At 44.7% G+C, this 18,514-nt stretch overlaps 3 protein-coding genes across 3 annotated transcripts in view; 1 reads left to right on the forward strand and 2 right to left on the reverse strand.

Annotated features, from left to right (window-relative positions):
• Positions 1–5,194, reverse strand: part of LOC124046952 (protein only RNase P catalytic subunit) — a 36,037-nt gene extending 30,843 nt beyond the window's left edge. Inside the window, 1 exon segment of the mRNA XM_046367702.1 lies at positions 4,915–5,194. Within this exon segment, the coding sequence (XP_046223658.1) occupies positions 4,915–5,194 (280 nt within the window).
• Positions 5,195–6,789: 1,595 nt separating this feature from the next.
• On the forward strand, positions 6,790–15,562 carry ppp2r3c (protein phosphatase 2, regulatory subunit B'', gamma). The gene is made up of 12 exons (XM_046367162.1): positions 6,790–6,982; positions 7,203–7,324; positions 7,642–7,746; positions 7,887–7,999; positions 8,646–8,743; positions 9,333–9,403; positions 12,019–12,151; positions 12,306–12,437; positions 12,597–12,733; positions 13,050–13,187; positions 13,780–13,839; positions 15,098–15,562. Exons 1-12 carry the CDS (start codon positions 6,916–6,918, stop codon positions 15,287–15,289), a joined length of 1,368 nt encoding a protein of 455 aa, XP_046223118.1. The 5' UTR covers positions 6,790–6,915; the 3' UTR covers positions 15,290–15,562.
• On the reverse strand, positions 15,422–17,941 carry fam177a1 (family with sequence similarity 177 member A1). Its single transcript, XM_046367163.1, has 5 exons — positions 17,813–17,941; positions 17,190–17,372; positions 17,003–17,069; positions 16,788–16,885; positions 15,422–16,639 (listed from the first exon to the last, which is right to left on the reverse strand). Exons 1-5 carry the CDS (start codon positions 17,879–17,881, stop codon positions 16,445–16,447), a joined length of 612 nt encoding a protein of 203 aa, XP_046223119.1. The 5' UTR covers positions 17,882–17,941; the 3' UTR covers positions 15,422–16,444.
• Between the last annotated feature and the right edge of the window lie 573 nt (positions 17,942–18,514).

Consider the following 18,514-nt stretch of genomic DNA (forward strand, 5'->3'; position numbering starts at 1 on the left):
TTCCACCTTGTGGATTTACCTTTTTTGTCTTGGAGGATTACCTTTGTTCTTGTAGGATTCCTTTTGAGGTTGTGGAGGTTACATGTTTTCCTGAAGAACTTCACTTTTTACTTCATTAAATACACCGTCTCAAGTACTGCTGTGTCTGCCTCATCTTCTGGGTTCTGCCGACTATTCGTGGCTCAGTTGGTTAAGTGACTGTTTCTCACTCCGGAGACCCGGGTTTGTAACCGGGTCCTGACAGAAACACAGAGCCAAAAATGAACCCAGAGGCAGCCAGTTCCCAGGACCTTGTTGCCATGCTGTCCCACCACCAGGAGACTGTCCAACGCCACGAAGCCGCCCTGGTTCAGCAAGAGGCCTTAATGGCTAGACATTCTCATCTACTGTCGGAGATGCTGACTTCCATAAAGCAGATATCTGATCGACTTACCCCGGCAACAGTTCCCGTCCCAGTACCTCAGATTCACGTACCCATGGCAGTTAACCCTCTGGCTGAACCTCGTCTTCCACCTCCCCAACGGTTCTCAGGTGATCCAAGTGCTTGTAAAAGGGTTTCTCACCCAATGTTCTCTCTCCTTCGAGCTGCAACCCTCGTCTTTCCCCACCGACCGGTCTAAGATCGCATATATCATCACCCTGCTGTCAGAAAAAGCCCTGGCCTGGGCTACTGCTGTGTGGGATGCCCATAGTTCCTGCTGTGCCAGCTACTCTGCCTTTGCTGAGGAATTCAAACGAGTGTTTCAAGGCCCAAGCGGTGGTCCTGGCACAGCCAAACAGCTCCTGACTCTCCACCAAGGTCGGCGCAGCGTGACGGACTATGCCATCCAGTTCCGCACGGTGGCAGCAGCGAGTGGCTGGAACAACGAGGCGCTCACGGTGTGCTTTCTGAAAGGCCTTTCCGACACTATCCAAGATGAACTGGCCACTCGGGAACCACCGGACAATCTCGAGTCCCTGATCAAGTTGGCCTCACGCATTGACCAGCGTCTGAGAGAGAGAGAACTCAACCGTAGACCTCTAGCCCCTATCAGTCCCAGCTCCGAGTCCCCACCTTTATCCTCGCTGGCTCCACCGGAACCCATGCAGATTGGACGCATCTCCCAGGCTGAGAGAGACCGCCGAATGAGGGAGCGACACTGTCTATATTGCAGCAAACCGGGCCATTTCCGTTCCACGTGTCCCGGGCTCCAGGGAAACGCTCTGTCCCGTACAGACCGCGGGGAACTGTAACGGGAAACATAACCTCCTCCCATCCGTCCATCTCCCGTCTGCTCATTCCAGTCACCCTTTCCTGGGACAACCACAAGCTTCACCTTCAAGCCTTGGTAGACTCTGGAGCCGCAGGTAACTTCATGGATGGTGTCTGGGCGAAGGAGAATGGCGTTCCCTCTGAACCTCTAAGTGACCCCATGAGGGTTACTACATTGGATGGAAGCCCTTTGGGATCTGGACTTGTCACTCAAGTCACTACCTCCTTGCGACTTTCAGTTTCACAACACCAGGAATTGATGAACTTTCATTTGATCTCCTGTTCCGAGTTCCCTCTCGTCCTTGGATACCCCTGGCTTCACAGCCATAACCCTCACATCGACTGGTCTGTGGGCACCATCAAGCAGTGGGGTCCTACGTGCCAAGCTACTTGTATTTTCCCGAATTCCCCGAGTTCTACTCCCGAGTCTTTAGAATCCATCGACCTGACCCAAGTTCTCGAGTGTTACCATGACCTCAAACTGGTATTTAGCAAACAGAGGGCCACCATGCTACCACCCCATAGACCTTATGATTTCCCCATCGAACTGTTTCCGGGCTCTTGCCCTCCCAGGGGTCGGATCTTTTCCCTATCTCCACCCGAACGAGCTGCTATGGATACCTACATCAAGGACGCTCTGGAAGCAGGCCTCATGCGTCCATCCACCTCCCCGGCGGGAGCAGGGTTTTTCTTTGTGGCCAAGAAAGACTGTGGATTACGTCCTTGCATCGACTACCGGGGACTCAATGCCATAACCGTCCGTAAACGTTACCCGCTACCCCTTATGGCCACAGCCTTCGAGCTGCTCCAGGAAGCAGTTGTTTTCACTAAGCTTGACCTGCGGAACGCATACCATCTTGTGCGGATCAGACCTGGTGACGAGTGGAAGACCGCTTTCAACATGCCTACTGGTCACTATGAATACTTGGTGATGCCCTTCGGCCTGACCAACGCCCCAGCGGTGTTCCAAGCGCTCATAAACGATGTGCTTAGGGATATGCTTAACATATTTGTGTTCGTTTACTTGGATGACATCCTCATCTTTTCGAGCTCTCTTCAAGAACACACAAAGCATGTCAGACAAGTACTCAAGCGCCTCCTAGACAGCCATCTGTACGTTAAGCCGGAAAAATGTGAATTCCATTCATCCCGAGTACAATTCCTGGGATTTGTAGTGGAACCCGGTCGAGTCCAAATGGACCCCAGGAAGGTAGGGGCAGTAGCGGATTGGCCCACCCCCAAATCCGTTAAGGAAGTTCAGCGTTTCCTGGGCTTCACAAACTTTTACCGCAAGTTCATCAAGAACTTCAGCTTGGTGGCAGCCCCTCTCTCAGCTTTAACCAAGGGTGGCAATGCAAGGTTTTTGTGGGGAAGAGAAGCTGAGACGGCCTTCCATGGACTCAAGCAGCGCGTCCTCTCTGCTCCCATCCTGATACTACCGACTACGGATGAACCGTTTGTGGTGGAGGTAGACGCCTCAGAGGTTGGTGTTGGAGCTGTCCTGTCTCAGAGGGGTGAAGACAAGAAGCTTCATCCGTGCGCTTTCTTCTCACACCGGCTTACCCCGGCTGAGAGGAACTACGATGTGGAGGATCGTGAACTCCTAGCGGTTAAGATGGCATTGAAGGAATGGAGACACTGGCTCGAGGGGGCTTCTCACCCGTTTCAAGTGCTTACGGACCACAAAAATCTGTAGTATATCCAGCAGGTGAAGCGGTTGAACTCTAGACAAGCTAGATGGTCTCTTTTCTTCAATCGATTCCAGTTTATCCTCACCTATCGGCCCGGGTCGAAGAATCTCAAACCGGATGCCCTGTCCCGAGTCTACGCTCCTGCCATTCGAGATGACACGGACATGCCTGTCCTTCCTGCTGCTAAGATCGTGGCTCCGATCTCGTGGCAAGTTGAGGATACCGTGAGACGAGCTCAAGCTATTGAACCGGACCCGAAAGGAGGTCCTGCCAATCGGTTGTTTGTCCCCAAGGCAGTGAGGACTCTGGTCCTTCTGTGGGGGCACTCCTCTCACCTCACCTGTCACCCGGGCGTAGGTCGCACCTTGGAGTTCATCCAGCGTAAGTTCTGGTGGCCTACCATAAGAGAAGACGTTGCCACTTTCGTCAATGCCTGCCCCGTGTGCTGCCAGGGCAAATCTTCTCACCTCCGCCCGCAAGGACTCCTTCACCCTTTACCTGTTCCCCACAGACCCTGGTCCCATATCTCGTTGGACTTCATTACTGGTCTTCCTCCATCCCATGGCAATACTACTATCCTAGTCATTATCGACAGGTTTTCAAAGGCGGCCAGGTTCGTCCCTCTGACTAAGTTACCTTCTGCCAAGGAAACGGCTGAGTTGGTAATTAATCATGTGTTCCGAGTCTTCGGCATTCCTCAAGATATGGTTTCTGACAGAGGTCCCCAGTTCGCCTCTAGGTTTTGGAAGGCCTTCTGCCAACTCATGGGGGCTTCTGCCAGTCTATCTTCAGGGTACCATCCAGAGTCCAACGGCCAAACTGAGAGGATGAATCAAGAGCTGGAAACCACCCTCCGATGTATGACTCGTAACAACCCGTCCACATGGTCGTCCTTCATTGTTTGGGCCGAATACACGCACAACACCTTGCGCTCCTCCTCCACTGGTATGTCCCCGCACGAGTGTCAGTTTGGCTATGCCCCTCCATTGTTCCCGGACCAGGAGGCAGAAGTCAGAGTGCCTTCAGCCTTGAAGTTCGTCAGATGCTGTCGGCTTATGTGGAGGAAGACCCGTCTTAATCTTATGCGTTCCTCAAAGAGGTACCAACAACAAGCCAACAGACGTTGCCGTCCCGGGCCTACCCTGCGCCCCGGCCAGAGAGTCTGGCTCTCCACAAGAGACTTACCACTACGGGTGGAGTCTCGCAAGCTGTCCCAAAAATATATTGGTCCCTTTAAGGTTGCCAGGAGAGTTAACCCAGTTTCTTATCGCCTACACTTACCCAGATCCCTTAAGATTAATCCCACGTTTCACATTTCCTTATTAAAACCTGTTGTTTTTTCTCCCCTTGTCCCGGCAGACAGACCTCCCCCTCCGCCTCGTGTCATTGGAGGCCAGCCGGCTTATACCGTCCATCGGATACTGGATTCCCGCCGGTTCCCGCCCTTTGTTTTCCTCTGTTCTTTGCTCTGTGTTTGTATGTTAGCACCCAGCCCTAGTACTCTGAGAACTCTTGTTGATCCCGGTGGACTCTCTTGTGGAATTCTGTTTTTTGTTCTTGTTTGTTTGTTTTTTGAGTATCTTTTGAGGCTTTTTGTGCTTTACCTTCCACCTTGTGGATTTACCTTTTTTGTCTTGGAGGATTACCTTTGTTCTTGTAGGATTCCTTTTGAGGTTGTGGAGGTTACATGTTTTTCCTAAAGAACTTCACTTTTTTACTTCATTAAATACACCGTCTCAAGTACTGCTGTGTCTGCCTCATCTTCTGGGTTCTGCCGACTATTCGTGGCTGAGTTGGTTAAGTGACTGTTTCTCACTCCAGAGACCCGGGTTCGTAACCGGGTCCTGACATATATGAAGCAGGATGGACTGCAGCCCGTCCCCGTGGCCCCGATGAGAGAGGCCACACTGGAATAGGGCCTGCCATGTCTCCTGGTTGGGAATGAGGCCCTTCTCCATCAGTTCGGCATACAGGGCCCCGGCAGTGGCACCGTCACCATGCAGTACTGCCCCCATGATGGCATCGCCATACTTACGCGGTGATGGCCCTCTTGATGGGTGTGATAGGCCTCCTTCCAGCGGTCTGATCGGCTGAAGTCCTTTATGAGCAGGCTGGAGGCCCTGGTGTTTAACGTAATGATCTGGCTCCTCATGATGTCATACTTGTTAAACACCTCCAAGTGGTGGCCACTGCTGACACACAGGGTGAGGTATTGAAGAAGCAGCTCGTAAGACAGTGTCCCGGTGTCCATGGTAACATAGGGACTTGGCCACGCTAATGTCTGTCCCATCGGCCAGCATTGATGCCATCATCGTCAAAGCGATGGGGGGTTCGGTGAAGTCAATTTGAGTCTCTCCCATTCTGAGGCAGTGAGAGGGTGGTCTGGGGGTTCCACTCTCTTTTTCTTTCTGGGGAAGTCTGGTTCTTCCTCCTACAGGGCCGCCTCAGCCCTCTTCTTTTAGTATTCATCATTATCTTAGCTGTTCCAGCAGCAAACACTGACTTGGAAAAAGGGCCTATCTCTGATATTGAAGTCCCTCTGTCTGTCTTCTTTCCTGTTGGTACCTTCATGTCTACTCACTCCTTTCATGCATAATAGTCTGGTACAACCTGATAGCTTGCTAATCATTATTTAGGGCATTATTTAGGGCAAAAAAGCCAGGAGTGCTGGGATGAAAGTGTGGGCTAATGTATTTGATGTTTTCTTGGTTTGTTTACAGAAAATATTTTGATGATACCAACTACTTTAACAATATTATTTTGTACACACTGTCAGTGTCAACTGTGCGGTCTCATGCCTCTGTTGTTCCACAAACAGTTAAGTGAAGTTCAAACTAACATTAACTAGCTAGCTGGAAGTGTCAAGACACATCCGTTGTCATTGTCTACAAGTAACAACCAGTTAACAGTTGATAATAACAGGTTTAATTATTTTATTCTTTATTCTTTGACTAAATAATATAGCTGAAGAAGAATTTATGGAGTATTGAGAATGAATGCCTGTGATCAGAAAGTTGAATTTCATGATGTCCTGTCGATAGCCGACAAACCCATTGCAGGATTAGACAGATGGGTATACAGAGAAGGTTTACTTGTGTCCCGTTAGAGGTTGGGATGTTGATGTTGTAGTTTCAATGAGCAAGGCAGAGGCAAAAAGCCTGATATGGACAGTGATGCTGCAGAGATTGCAGGAGAATCAGAATAGAGATACTAAGGGCAGGCATTTATTTCAAATACAGAGGAAAGTCAGGGAGGGGAGGACGGCAGGAAGGGACAGAAGAGAGGAGGCTATTTTTACAAGATTAAGGGTGGCACACAGCCTGTTGAATAAGTCCTTAAATGTGATAGGAACGCATCCAACAGGAAAGTGTGATTATTGCCAGGAAACAGAGATGGTGGAGCATGTTTTGCTACAGTGTGGGCAGATCAAGTATGAGGGAGAATTTAAATTATTTTATTTTATTTAACCCTTATTTAACTAGGCAAGTCAGTTAAGAACACATTCTTATTTACAATGACGGCCTTCCCCTGCCAAACCCAGACGACGCTGGGCCAATTGTGCGCCACCCTATGTGACTCCCAATCACGGTCGGTTGTGATACAGCCTGGAATCGAACCAGGGTCTGTAGTGACGCTGGAGAAGGGGATACAGGAAATTAGTTGAAATAGTATATTGATTAGAACGTCATTAGATATAGTCTCAAATATTTTTTATTTTTTAAGAGCAATGGGGCAGGTAGAATTTTGTTTCTCCGTCTCTGGTCTACACCCCCAGTACAGTAGGTGGCGGTAATGCACCATAACATTGGAAGCCAAGCACCGATAAACCCCACCGAATAAGAAGAAGTCGCTAGCCGACCAATCCCAAGCGAGCTAACGATTGTTTAGACATTTCAGAGAAGCTGAAAAAATAAGTTATCATAACATTGATTAGCTTGCTTTCATGTTATTAGGAATAAAAAACAAGTTAAAATGTCAAACGATACGGTAGTACACTGGAAGGAACTTTTGAAAAGAAGATTGGCATCCTCCAAGAAAGGTTTTCTACGTCCATAGCTAGATCTGTTGTGTTTATTTAGATAGCAAGTTAGCTAGCTAACGTTAGGCTCATTTCAGCTAGCTAGTCATATTTATGAATAGCTAGTTAGCTACTTATTTATTTTCGTGTTTAGAAAAACTAGATAACTAGCAATCTACCCACTCAATTATTGAACATTCACAAAGCCTTGTTGTGTCAACGTGTATCCATTTCTGTTCAGATGAGAGGACTGAGGAGGAGAAGAAAGCAGAGGAGACAGCACTCTTCACTAAATACTACACAGAGTGGAGGGGTGGAGGCAACAGAGAGAACTACAGGAACATTCCACGCTTCTACTACAGGGCAATTGAACATTCTGACAAACATTCTAGCTGACTAATCAGATAATTTTTGGGGGGTGTTTTGACATCTTTATAGCAATTGTGATATTCACAACGTGTCAATTTAAAATAAATGTTAGGGTCATTTAGCAGACGCTCTTCTTCAGAGCGACTTACAGAATCAGTGCATACATTTCCCCCGTGGGAATGGAATCCACAACCCTGGAGTTGCAAAGCACCAAGCTCTACCAACTGAGCCAAACAGGACTGAAGTGCTTTTGTGAGGGGCTAAAAGAATCATGCTTTCTGAAGTCTTATATATCTGTGTGATCCCTATAGCTTCCTGCAGAGGATGAAGTTCTCCTGCAGAAGCTGCGAGAGGAGTCCAGAGCCGTCTTTCTGCAGAGGAAGAGCCGGGAGCTTCTGGACAATGAGGAGTTACAGGTGAGACTGACATCTGGTTCGATCAAACAACTATTTAGTGAAATGGAAAGATTTACAAGCACTGGAATCTGGTAAGGCCATGGCACTATTAAAGTAATCAAACCTAATTATTTAACCTACACCTTCTTTCTGTTATCTAGAATCTGTGGTTTCTGCTGGACAAACATCAAGTGCCACCCATGACAGGAGAGGAGGCAATGATAAGCTATGACAGTTTTCTGAAGGTTGGAGAAAAAGCAGGAGTTAAATGCAAGTGAGTACTCGGCATATTACGTTTTGGAGCCACACATTTTGTGCTAATCACTTAAGCAGAATTAACACTGTTTACATTCATATTAGCCCAAAAGCATGTTTTTAGCTGGTGTGAAAAGGCAACATGAATACCATAATGAGACATACTGTATGTGTAAACTAGGGGTGGATTTATTAGTCGTAGCAAAACGTTTTGCACCGTAGCAATTTTTATTTTGTAAATCTGCTCCAAAGTATTCCCACGAATAATAGAGAGGTACAGGATATGTGATTGTATACAAATGTAAGCAAGGTTTGAAAATATTTTGCTTTAGTCTAATATTATATTAGTTTCTTGTTGTAAATTTGCAGTCTACAAATTATTTGTAATTATGTTTCTGCCCACTTACCATCTGCTCAAGAAAACATTTGCCTGCAACTGAATCTAGTTGATGATCCCAGGTTTAGAGTAAATGTTTCTGTTGCAAAGTGTGTTTTTTTACAGTGTAAAACGTTTTGCAATGGTGAGCAACTAATGAATACACCCCAGGACTATGTGTGTCACAAGCATATGGAACACTAAGCTCATTAACCATTTTTGACGTATCTTGGAATGGAACGTAGAATTCTTCTAACAGTTTTTTTTTTGTCCTGCCTTTCGCTCCTAGGCAGTTCTTCACTGCCAGGGTGTATGCCAAACTTCTCCACAACGATCCATATGGCAGGATATCAATTATGCAGTTCTTTAACTATGTCATGAGAAAAGGTCAGTTTCTTATCCATGTCTCCTATTGTCTTGCATCCATAACTCATCCATAACTTAGGTCCAACATATTTAGCCAGACAACTTTTTCAGTCAGAGCATCTGGATAATGGAACACCCTGCCAACCAAGAGAGTGTAGTACCTTTACTAGCATCAAAGCAAACATGAAAAAGTGGCGGAAGACAAACCAGTCATGTGAAAATTAATACATTCCTACACTTAAGATGTCAGATACCTTTAAACAAAATATTATCATTAGATTGTCTATTATTGTATATTAGTGTTATATTGCTGTTTTCTGCCTAGGGACTACAGAAGAAAATTATCACATAAAATGTGCTATCTAACTAAGTCTGGTGTAATGGCATGTTATACATCAGGGATGGCAACTTTAATAGGGTGGGAGCCACAAAAAATCGGAACTCATCATGAGGGCCGCAGTGGCTTGCGGGTCTGCGAACCCACATCCATACTTTTTGAGGGCCCTAAGTGAAAATGTGTTGAGTTTGTTGGGAAAGTGAAGTTGGTACTTTGTAACAGTGTTCGATAAGTGCCTTGTCCTGATTTTGATATTGATGTCTCTTCTTCCAGTGTGGCTTCACCAGACGAGGATAGGACTGAGTCTCTATGACGTGGCTGGACAGGGCTACCTCCGTGAGTCTGTAAGCACTCTCACTACTTTACTTTTACACCAACATCTTGTGTTGGTGGCTCCTTAGTGAAATAGGGATATTCCTTCCCTACTTTCTCATGATTCCTATTGCGGCCCATTTGTGCTTTTCAGAGATCTGAAAGATGATATTTACTATGACCATGATGCAGGAACCACCCTCCTGTGAAGCATCTCTGGTTATAGGGTGTTGTTCTTCTCTGTGACATGTTCTTCTCAGTGACCCTTTTGTCTTTGGTTAACCAACCAATGGTGTTTTTTTGTTAATTTATTTGTGTTTGTAACTGATTTTTTTCAAACTTAATTTGTACATAATGTTGCCGCTACCATCTCTTATGACCAAAAATAACTTTTGAACATCAGGACTGCGATTACTCACCACAGACTGACATAATACTTTTTCCTTTTAACGAGTCTGATGAGATCGACACGAACGATATAATGCTTTCTCGGGAACAGGCCCAGATCCCCGTGATTTGCATGAAGAGGAGGTCGGCGAAAAATAGGCCAGAGGCTGGGCTGCCTTCTGAGAATTTGTAGGCGATTGAATAAACCCCCACTTCCTTCCATTCTGCTAGCAAACGTGCAATCTTTGGTGAATAAAATTGATGACCTACGTGCAGATTTAAACTACCAACAGGACATTCAAAACTGTAAAGTCTTATGCTTCATGGAGTCATGGCTGAACGACGACACTATCAACATACAGTTGTCTGGTTATACGCTTGCTCGCCTTATCTCATGATAAGCTGTAGACCACACTATCTACCTAGAGAGTTTTCATCTGTATTTTTTTGTAGCTGTTTTACATACCACCACAGTCAGAAGCTGAGCTGTATTCCACCATAAGCAAACAAGAAAATGCTCACAAAGATGCGGAGCTCCCACCAGCCAGGGACATTAATGCAAGGAAACTTAAATCCGTTTTACCAAATTTCTATCAGCATGTTAAATCTGAACCACATTTATCCACACACAGAAGTACGGGCTCGGGAGAGACGAAGGTTGAAAGTCATGCGTCCTCCGATACCCAACCAAGCCGCACTGCTTCTTAACACAGCGCGCATCCAACCCGGAAGCCAGCCGCACCAATGTATCGGAGGAAACACTGTGCACCTGGCAACCTTGGTTAGCGCGCACTGCGCCCGGCCTGCCACAGGAGTCACTGGTGCGCGATGAGACAAGTATTTCCCTACCGGCCTAACCCGGAGGACGCTAGGCCATTTGTTCGTCGCCTCACGGACCTCCCGGTCGCGGCCGGTTACGACAGAGCCTGGGCGCAAACCCAGAGTCTCTGGTGGCACAGCTGGCGCTGCAGTACAGCGCCCTTAACCACTGCGCCACCCGGGAGCCCGTGAGTAAGACCTTTTAACAGGTCAACATTCACATGGGCGCAGGGCCAGAATGTTTACCAGGACGTGTACTGCGAGCATGCGCCGACCAACTGGCAAGTGTCTTCACTGACATTTTCAACCTCTCCCTGTCTGAGTCTATAATAGCAACATGTTTTAAGCAGACCACCATAGTGCCTGTGCCGAAGAACACTAAGGTAACCTGCCTAAATGACTACCGACCCGTAGCTTTCGTGTCTGTATCCTTGAAGTGCTTTGAAAGGCTGGTCATGACTCACATCAACAACATTATCCCAGAAACCCTAGACCCACTCCAATTTACATACCGACGCCAACAGATCCACAGATGATGCAATCTCTATTGCACTCCACCCTGCCCTTTCCCACCTGGACAAAAGGAACACCTATGTGAGAATGCTATTCATTGACTACAGCTCAGCGTTCAACACCATAGTACCCTCAAAGCTCATCAATAAGCTAAGGACCTTGGGACTAAACACCTCTCTCTGCAACTGGATCCTGGACTTCCTGACGGGCCGCCCCCAGGTGGTAAGGGTAAGTAACAACACATCCACCACGCTGATCCTCAACACAGGGGCCCCTCAGGGGTGCGTGCTCAGTCCCCTCCTGTAATCATGACTGTGTGGCCAGGCAGGACTTCAACACCATCATTAAGTTTGCCAATTATTACCGGCAACGACGAGACAGGCTATAGGGAGGAGGTCCGAGACCTGGCCGTGTGATGCCAGGACAACAACCTCTCCCTCAATGTGATCAAGACAAAGGAAATGATTGTGGACTACAGGAAAAAGAGGACCAAGCATGCCCCCATTCTCACCGACGGGGTTGCAGTGGAGCAGTTTGAGAGCGTCAAGTTCCTTGGTGTCCACATCACCAACAAACTAACATGGTCTAAGCACACCAAGACAATCGTGAAGAGGTCACGACAAAACCTATTCAGGAGACTGAAAAGATTTGACATGGGTCCTCAGATCAGGTTCAACAGCTGCACCATCGAGAGCATCCTGACTGCTTGCATCACTGCCTGGTATGGCAACTGCTCTGCCTCCGACCACATGTGACTAATACAATTGAATTGAATTTGTTCTTACCAGCAAAGCGACAAATATTATGATTTTGGAGTGTAAATTGTCCAGGTTGCCCCAGATTCACTATAGGTTGAACATCAAGACTGTTTAGAATTCAGATTTGACTTATTGTTGAGATAATATGTGTGTGTTTTGTAATGTAATAGGACTTGGAGAACTACATTTTAGAGCTGATTCCCACACTCCCTCAGCTGGATGGCCTGGAGAAGTCCTTCTATTCCTTCTATGTCTGCACCGCTGTCCGCAAGTTTTTCTTCTTCCTGGATCCCCTACGGACTGGTTTGTTACTTATGATAACTAACCAAAAACATATTTGTCAAATGTGCATATTTCTGTAAGATTCCTATAACTCTTTGTCATGCCTATAACTTGTTTGTCACTGCCTGCTCTGACAAAGTAACATCTTGTTCCATTTATTCATGTTTATTCTCAGGGAAAATTAAGATTCAAGACATCTTGGCCTGCAGCTTTTTGGATGATTTGCTCGAGCTGAGAGATGAGGAGCTTTCCAAGGAGAGCCAGGAATCCAACTGGTTCTCTGCACCCTCTGCTCTTAGAGTTTATGGTATGCAGCAGCTATTTGATTTGAAAAAAAAAATACCTCATAGACATTAGACTAATCTGAAGCCAGTAACACCTGAATGTTCAAATTAAAAAGAGATTCTAGATGATCTTTGTCCTTGCCCTCTTGGTAAGATGGTCGATCATGTGTTCCCTTTTGTAGGTCAGTACCTGAATCTTGACAAGGACCACAACGGCATGCTCAGTAAGGAGGAGCTGTCTCGCTACGGCACTGGCACTCTGACCAGCATATTTCTGGACCGCGTGTACCAGGAGTGCCTCACCTACGACGGAGAGATGGTAAGAACCTTGCCTGCTGTTCTGACCTATTTTACTATACATGTGCGCACTTAGACTAGATGATTGATGTCGGTGTGTTGCAAAGACTCTCCTTGCAGGTTTATAGCTCTTTGTCTAAGTTTAAAATAGTTTAACCAAATACAATGACTTTGAACTGTATGAAACCATCTAACCACTCTTATTCAGAATTGCTCAGATTTCACATGGCATAAGACCATTATCACATAGTCGTTCTAAGATTTTATCAAAGTAAGTGCGAAATGTGTTATGACCTGATTTGATGCTTAATCTGGTCTTGACTATGTGTCTCTCACAGGACTATAAGACGTACCTGGACTTTGTCCTGGCTCTGGAGAACAGGAAGGAGCCTGCAGCGCTGCAGTACATCTTCAAGCTGCTGGACATGGAGAATAAGGGCTATCTCAACGTCTTCGCACTCAACTACTTCTTCAGGGTGAGACATCAGAGGGATAAATAGAGACAGCAGAGTAGACAGTGGGACCTCTCCATCTGAAATCCTGCCCACTGAATAAAAAGTGTTGTCATGGGCCTCCCGAGTGGCGCAGCAGTCTAAGGCACTGCATGGCAGTGCTGAGGCATCACTACAGACTCTGGTTCGATCTCAGGCTGTGTCACAGTCGGCTGTGCCCGGGAGACCCATGAGGCTGCGCACAATTGGCCCAGCGTCATTCGGGTTATGGGAGGGTTTGTCGGGCCGGGATATCCTTGTCTCATCGTGCTCTAGCGACTCCTTGTGGTGGGCCGGGCTTGGCAGGGTCGTGTTTCGGAGGACGAATGGCTCTCGACCTTCGCATCTCCCAAGTCTATAGAGGAGTTGAAGCGCTGACACAAGACTGTAACTACCAATTGGATACCACGAAATTGGGGGAGAAAACAAAAAATATATATCAGTTATCAACTTTTTTTGTTAACAATTATTATTTATTAAGTCACTTTATCAAAACAATCAATGAGAATAATAATAATTGATCTACATCTGAAAACTGTTGTAATCATGTATTTTTGCTTCATGTATTTTCCACCAGGCCATTCAGGAGCAGATGAAAATCCATGGCCAGGAGTCGGTGTCCTTCCAGGATGTCAAGGTAAATGGACTTTGTCCCCTGTTACCGTATTCACCATGGAGGAAGTAACTCTGAAGTATACTACTGGTTACTGTAAATCAGCTTAAAGTATCTATTTCCTCCAGAAATATTGTGTGGTTACACCATGCCCAAAAGCCATTGGGCGCAAATTGATTTTGTCCCCCCACACCAAATGCGATCACAACTCGCAGGTTGAAATATCACAACAAACTCTGAAGCAATTATATTAATTTGAAGAGAGGTCAAAAAGTATGACAAATGTATGGCAATTTAGCTAGCTAGCTTGCAGTTGCTAGCAAATTTGTCCACTTTAGCAAGCTTGCTGTTATTAGCTCATTTGTCCTGGGATATAAACGTTGAGTTGTTATTTTACCTGAAATACACAAGGTCATCTACTCCAACAATTAATCCACACATAAAACAGTCAACTGAATCATTTATAGTCATCTCTCCTCCTTCCAGGTTTTTTTTTTTGGACTTTATATGGCGATTGGCATCTAGCTTTCATAATAAGGTGTATTACCACAACTGAGCCACCAACCTGTTCATCTTTCAATTACCCACGTGGGTATAACCAATGAGGAGATGGCACATGGGTATATGCTTCTATAAACCAATGAGGAGATGGGAGAGGCAGGAATTGCACTGCTTTCAGTGTCACAAATAGAACTGACTTCTATTTTGGCGTGCACGAGCAGTGTGGGTGAAATTATTGAATAACATGCGTGTCCATTTATTTTGGAACGCACACAACGTGATTGTTCTGGTCAGCATGTTAGTGTGGGCATCAAGCATTTGTAGAAGGTATTGTGCTCAGTAGGTGTTCAGTGTTTCCCCAAGCTCTATTCTGAGTTTGTTTATACAAATTTTACATTGATGCAAATTTGTCATGCCATAAAATCGAAGTTCCCTGACGCTTTTTACAGTCTCAAACTGCATTCTCATTTGTACTAGTATTTTGTTTTTAAAACTGGAATCTTTAATATTACAAGAAGTTACTGCAAAGAACAGTTTTTTCCGTCAGACGTCATTGAATGCGTGATAGAACAGCAGCATATCTTCTGACATTTCTTTTACCATGATGCGTGATGCTCCCCAGCTCTGCTTCAACAAAACAAAAACAACGGCTGTGGGGCAGACAGTGGTGCTGTCTTCCCCACTGTGGATTCCATCTTTAATAATGATTTCAATAATTAACTCAAATGATTTTGTTTAATTGTTTAGTTGTTTAAAAAAAGTTGCAATGTTGTGCCTTCAGGATGAGATCTTTGACATGGTGAAGCCAAAGGATCCCTACAAGATCACGCTGCAGGATCTAGTGAACAGCAGCCAAGGAGACACAGTAACCAGCATCCTCATTGATCTCAACGGATTCTGGACTTATGAAAACAGGGAAGTTCTGGTTGCTAATGACAACGACAGCAACACAGTTGACCTTGACGATACATGAATCTTCAGTCAAACCGGGGACTACTAGACTCAGCAAGAAGAAGATAAATGTTACGGTAAAGATTCCAGACACACTCACTGGAACAGTTGTTTTAAAAAGAACTTGTCAAGACTTCGAAATACAACAGTTGTATGACCTGTTTAAATGTTTATTAATGTAGTGTACATACTATAGAAAATGAAAATGCTATGTATTTTACTCAAAAAATGACTACAAAAAGCCTTCAAATTAAACTGTTTTTCCATTAACACATTATAAAATGATTTTACATAATTATGTTGGCCTTTCAGTTTTTCTTTCCTTGGGTAAAGGTGTGTAGTGTGAATACCGTAGGATGGGAAAATATTTTCCTTATACAACCAGCCTTAATAAAGTGTCATTTCATATTATTTGGGAACTGTGAAAAGTAGTAATCTTGACAATACTGCTGTTCAAAAGAAATGCAGCAGATATGTTTTAAACATGTTTCGCTTTACCTTGGGCTTCCTTCTCAAGCCTTATACACACACTCAGAAGGGATCATGGCAGATTAGATAAACTTCAGCAAAGCTATTTCTAAATGTATGGTTCTGGACAATAGTAATGATTGAAGTGTGAGCACAGATGCCAACAAACAACATGTGAAGTTTTGTTAAAGGAGAACTGGAGGACAATTCTCAACATCATTTTGATGACCTTTCTGAAAAGTACTGGAGAACTAGTCATAGTAAAAGATTTTTGTGGGTATTTTAAAGGGGAAAATTGTCACGGTTGACAATGAATATAAAAAAACGATTTCCAACTGAAATAAATAAACTATTCCAATAACATTATGCACCTCTGGAATGGTTTTAGAAAGGTCACTTATCTCGCTGCTAACTTATTGTATAACAATGTTATTAAGTACCTGAAAAAATGTATCAGATCTCTTAAACCGGCAAATAGTTCAAATCAGCATCATATCTATAATGTGTGTGCTCATTCACTGATGCACAGCAATGTTCATTGCACACAAGTTATTGACAACGCAGCAACTAAAAAAGATGTATTCTGTCTCATGTCTGACTTACAGTATTAATAGAACATGATCAATATGATACAAAAATAATAACTACACTATAGCAAAAATGCTGAGGCTACATTGTGAAATGTGAAGATGTCCATTTAATTGAACTGTTAGGTGGGGATGGGGGCAGGGAATCTGTTGGCATCAGATGTGGCATCTTGATCCAGCTCAAAGGTGACGTTGACAAAGGAGGCTTTACCCTCCGGCTGCTCCATGGCTGGCTGCTGCATCTCCTGTTCACGCTCCTCCTCAAAACGACGCTCTGCCTCCTCAGACAGCCGGTTCTCCTCCTCCTCCTCCTCCTCCTGTCAGTCACAACATGAATGAGGAGCAGGGATACTAAACTACACCTTGGAGTAGTAACAAGTAGTGAAAATAGTGGTAACACATTAGTAGTAATTAAGCATTCCAAGGTCTGCCAGTAGATGCTTCCCCATTGACAAGACAACGTACCTCCTTTTTCATTCTGTAGTACTCGTCGATAGCATACTGGTACTTAGGTGACGTAATGCCAAACAATGAGGCCATTCTCTCCCCAAGATAGTCACAAACTGAAAGCACAAGGCAGAGGCACAGTATTACTAAGACACAAAACATTACATTTATATAGGATATATTTTGACACTCATATGTGTGTATCTTTAGTATAGTACACATAACACATTTACCTGAAATAGTGGAGGTTGCCACTCTCCACATGTGAAACAAAAAATATGGACCCCAAGTCAACCTGGACTATAACAAAATGATGACACAATAAGAAAAAGTTAACAAAATGCAGGAATAATTCATTCTATTCAAGCTCATGTCATGGAGTAAAGTCCAATTTGAATTTATAAGGACATAGAAACTAACAGGGTCAGCTGAGGTCTTAACAGCTATAGAAGCTTGCACTTCCTCCTCTTCTTCTTCATCTGTGCTGTATTCCTCCATGGTCTCTCCACTGGCAAAGTAAATTGTTCTTCGGGGCACCTTCTGCTTCTTCATCCCTATGTCTCCCAGCTCCACACTCTCAAACTCCTTCACCACATTGGAGCTCTGTCAATCATCATCACCAACAAAAACAGTATATTCTCAAAACATGTCTGGTTACAGCTGATAGAAACAGGATTTTACTATCATGTTAGCGCTAGAAAACGTAGTAGCTACATTATAGGGCTGTTTACATTTGTCTCACGTTATTTTGAGGTTAGTAAATCACCATTTGAATGAAAACATTCCAACAGGTTTTTCAAGCAGTTTCTGTGAGTGATTGATTCATAGCCAGCTATGTCTGTGTTATAATTGTGAACAAATAACCTACAGAATGCACATATTTATTCATGTTCGAGATAGCTAGATATATAGCTAGCTGCTGATGCTACAAGGAAGTATTAACGTTAGATCGCTAGCTAAAACAAACACAACACACACTGTTTTTTTTTATTGGCTAAACTCATGAGAACAGGTCTAAAATTGTAATTATGACACAATCGCACCTTTTCACCGTCCATAGTTTTCCCCAAAGAGATGTTGACATTAGTGAGATATAGCGACAGCTCTGCCATCTCACTTCTCTCTCAAATTTCGGAAGTGACGTAGATAGGGGTTTGGCCATAGAGATCCTATTAAATTACAAGACAGATTTTTCATAAACCCTCAAAGATCCAGAATGGATACAATGGAAGCCACCTTGGTCAGGGAGAAATCCAAAACCTGTCGAATTGGAATGAATGGCAGTAAAGGCATAGGTGATGCATTTCCTGCTTTTACTTACACAGGACAATACATGTAACGCATAAGTAAGTTACCAGGGGGCAGGGCTACCGACGTTAAAACGAATCTGAAGAGGGGGCTGGCTAAGGATAAAACTGGCGAGTGTAGAGAGTATAGGGATATTGTTATCCACGTCGGCACCAACGATGTTCGTATGAAACAGCCAGAGGTCACCAAGCACAACATAGCTTCAGCGTGTAAATTAGCTAGAAAGATGTGTCGGCATTGATTAATTGTTTCTGGCCCCCTCCCAGTTAGGGGGAGTGATGAGCTCTACAACAGTCTCACAACTCAATCGCTGGTTGAAAACTGTTTTTGTGCAACCCAAAAGATACAATATGTAGATAACATGCCCTCTTTCTGGGACTCATCCACAACATGTTGTCTAATCGGTTGACAGGGCTCAAACTCCTCTAGCTCCACAA

Source organism: Oncorhynchus gorbuscha, linkage group LG10 (genome assembly GCF_021184085.1).
Source record: "Oncorhynchus gorbuscha isolate QuinsamMale2020 ecotype Even-year linkage group LG10, OgorEven_v1.0, whole genome shotgun sequence".
Taxonomy (NCBI): Eukaryota; Metazoa; Chordata; class Actinopteri; order Salmoniformes; family Salmonidae; genus Oncorhynchus; species Oncorhynchus gorbuscha.

Excerpts from the sequence above, each read along its gene's own strand:
- ppp2r3c (XM_046367162.1), top strand. The coding sequence starts at position 6,916 with ATGTCAAACGATACGGTAGTACACTGGAAGGAACTTTTGAAAAGAAGA. Across the intron at positions 7,747-7,886 it reads TGGACAATGAGGAGTTACAG|AATCTGTGGTTTCTGCTGGA; the intron begins GTGAGACTGACA and ends TCTGTTATCTAG. Across the intron at positions 9,404-12,018 it reads AGGGCTACCTCCGTGAGTCT|GACTTGGAGAACTACATTTT; the intron begins GTAAGCACTCTC and ends GTAATGTAATAG.
- fam177a1 (XM_046367163.1), bottom strand. The coding sequence starts at position 17,881 with ATGGCAGAGCTGTCGCTATATCTCACTAATGTCAACATCTCTTTGGGG. Across the intron at positions 17,070-17,189 it reads TTAAGACCTCAGCTGACCCT|TCCAGGTTGACTTGGGGTCC; the intron begins GTTAGTTTCTAT and ends ATTTTGTTATAG. Across the intron at positions 16,640-16,787 it reads ACTACAGAATGAAAAAGGAG|GAGGAGGAGGAGGAGGAGGA; the intron begins GTACGTTGTCTT and ends TGTGACTGACAG.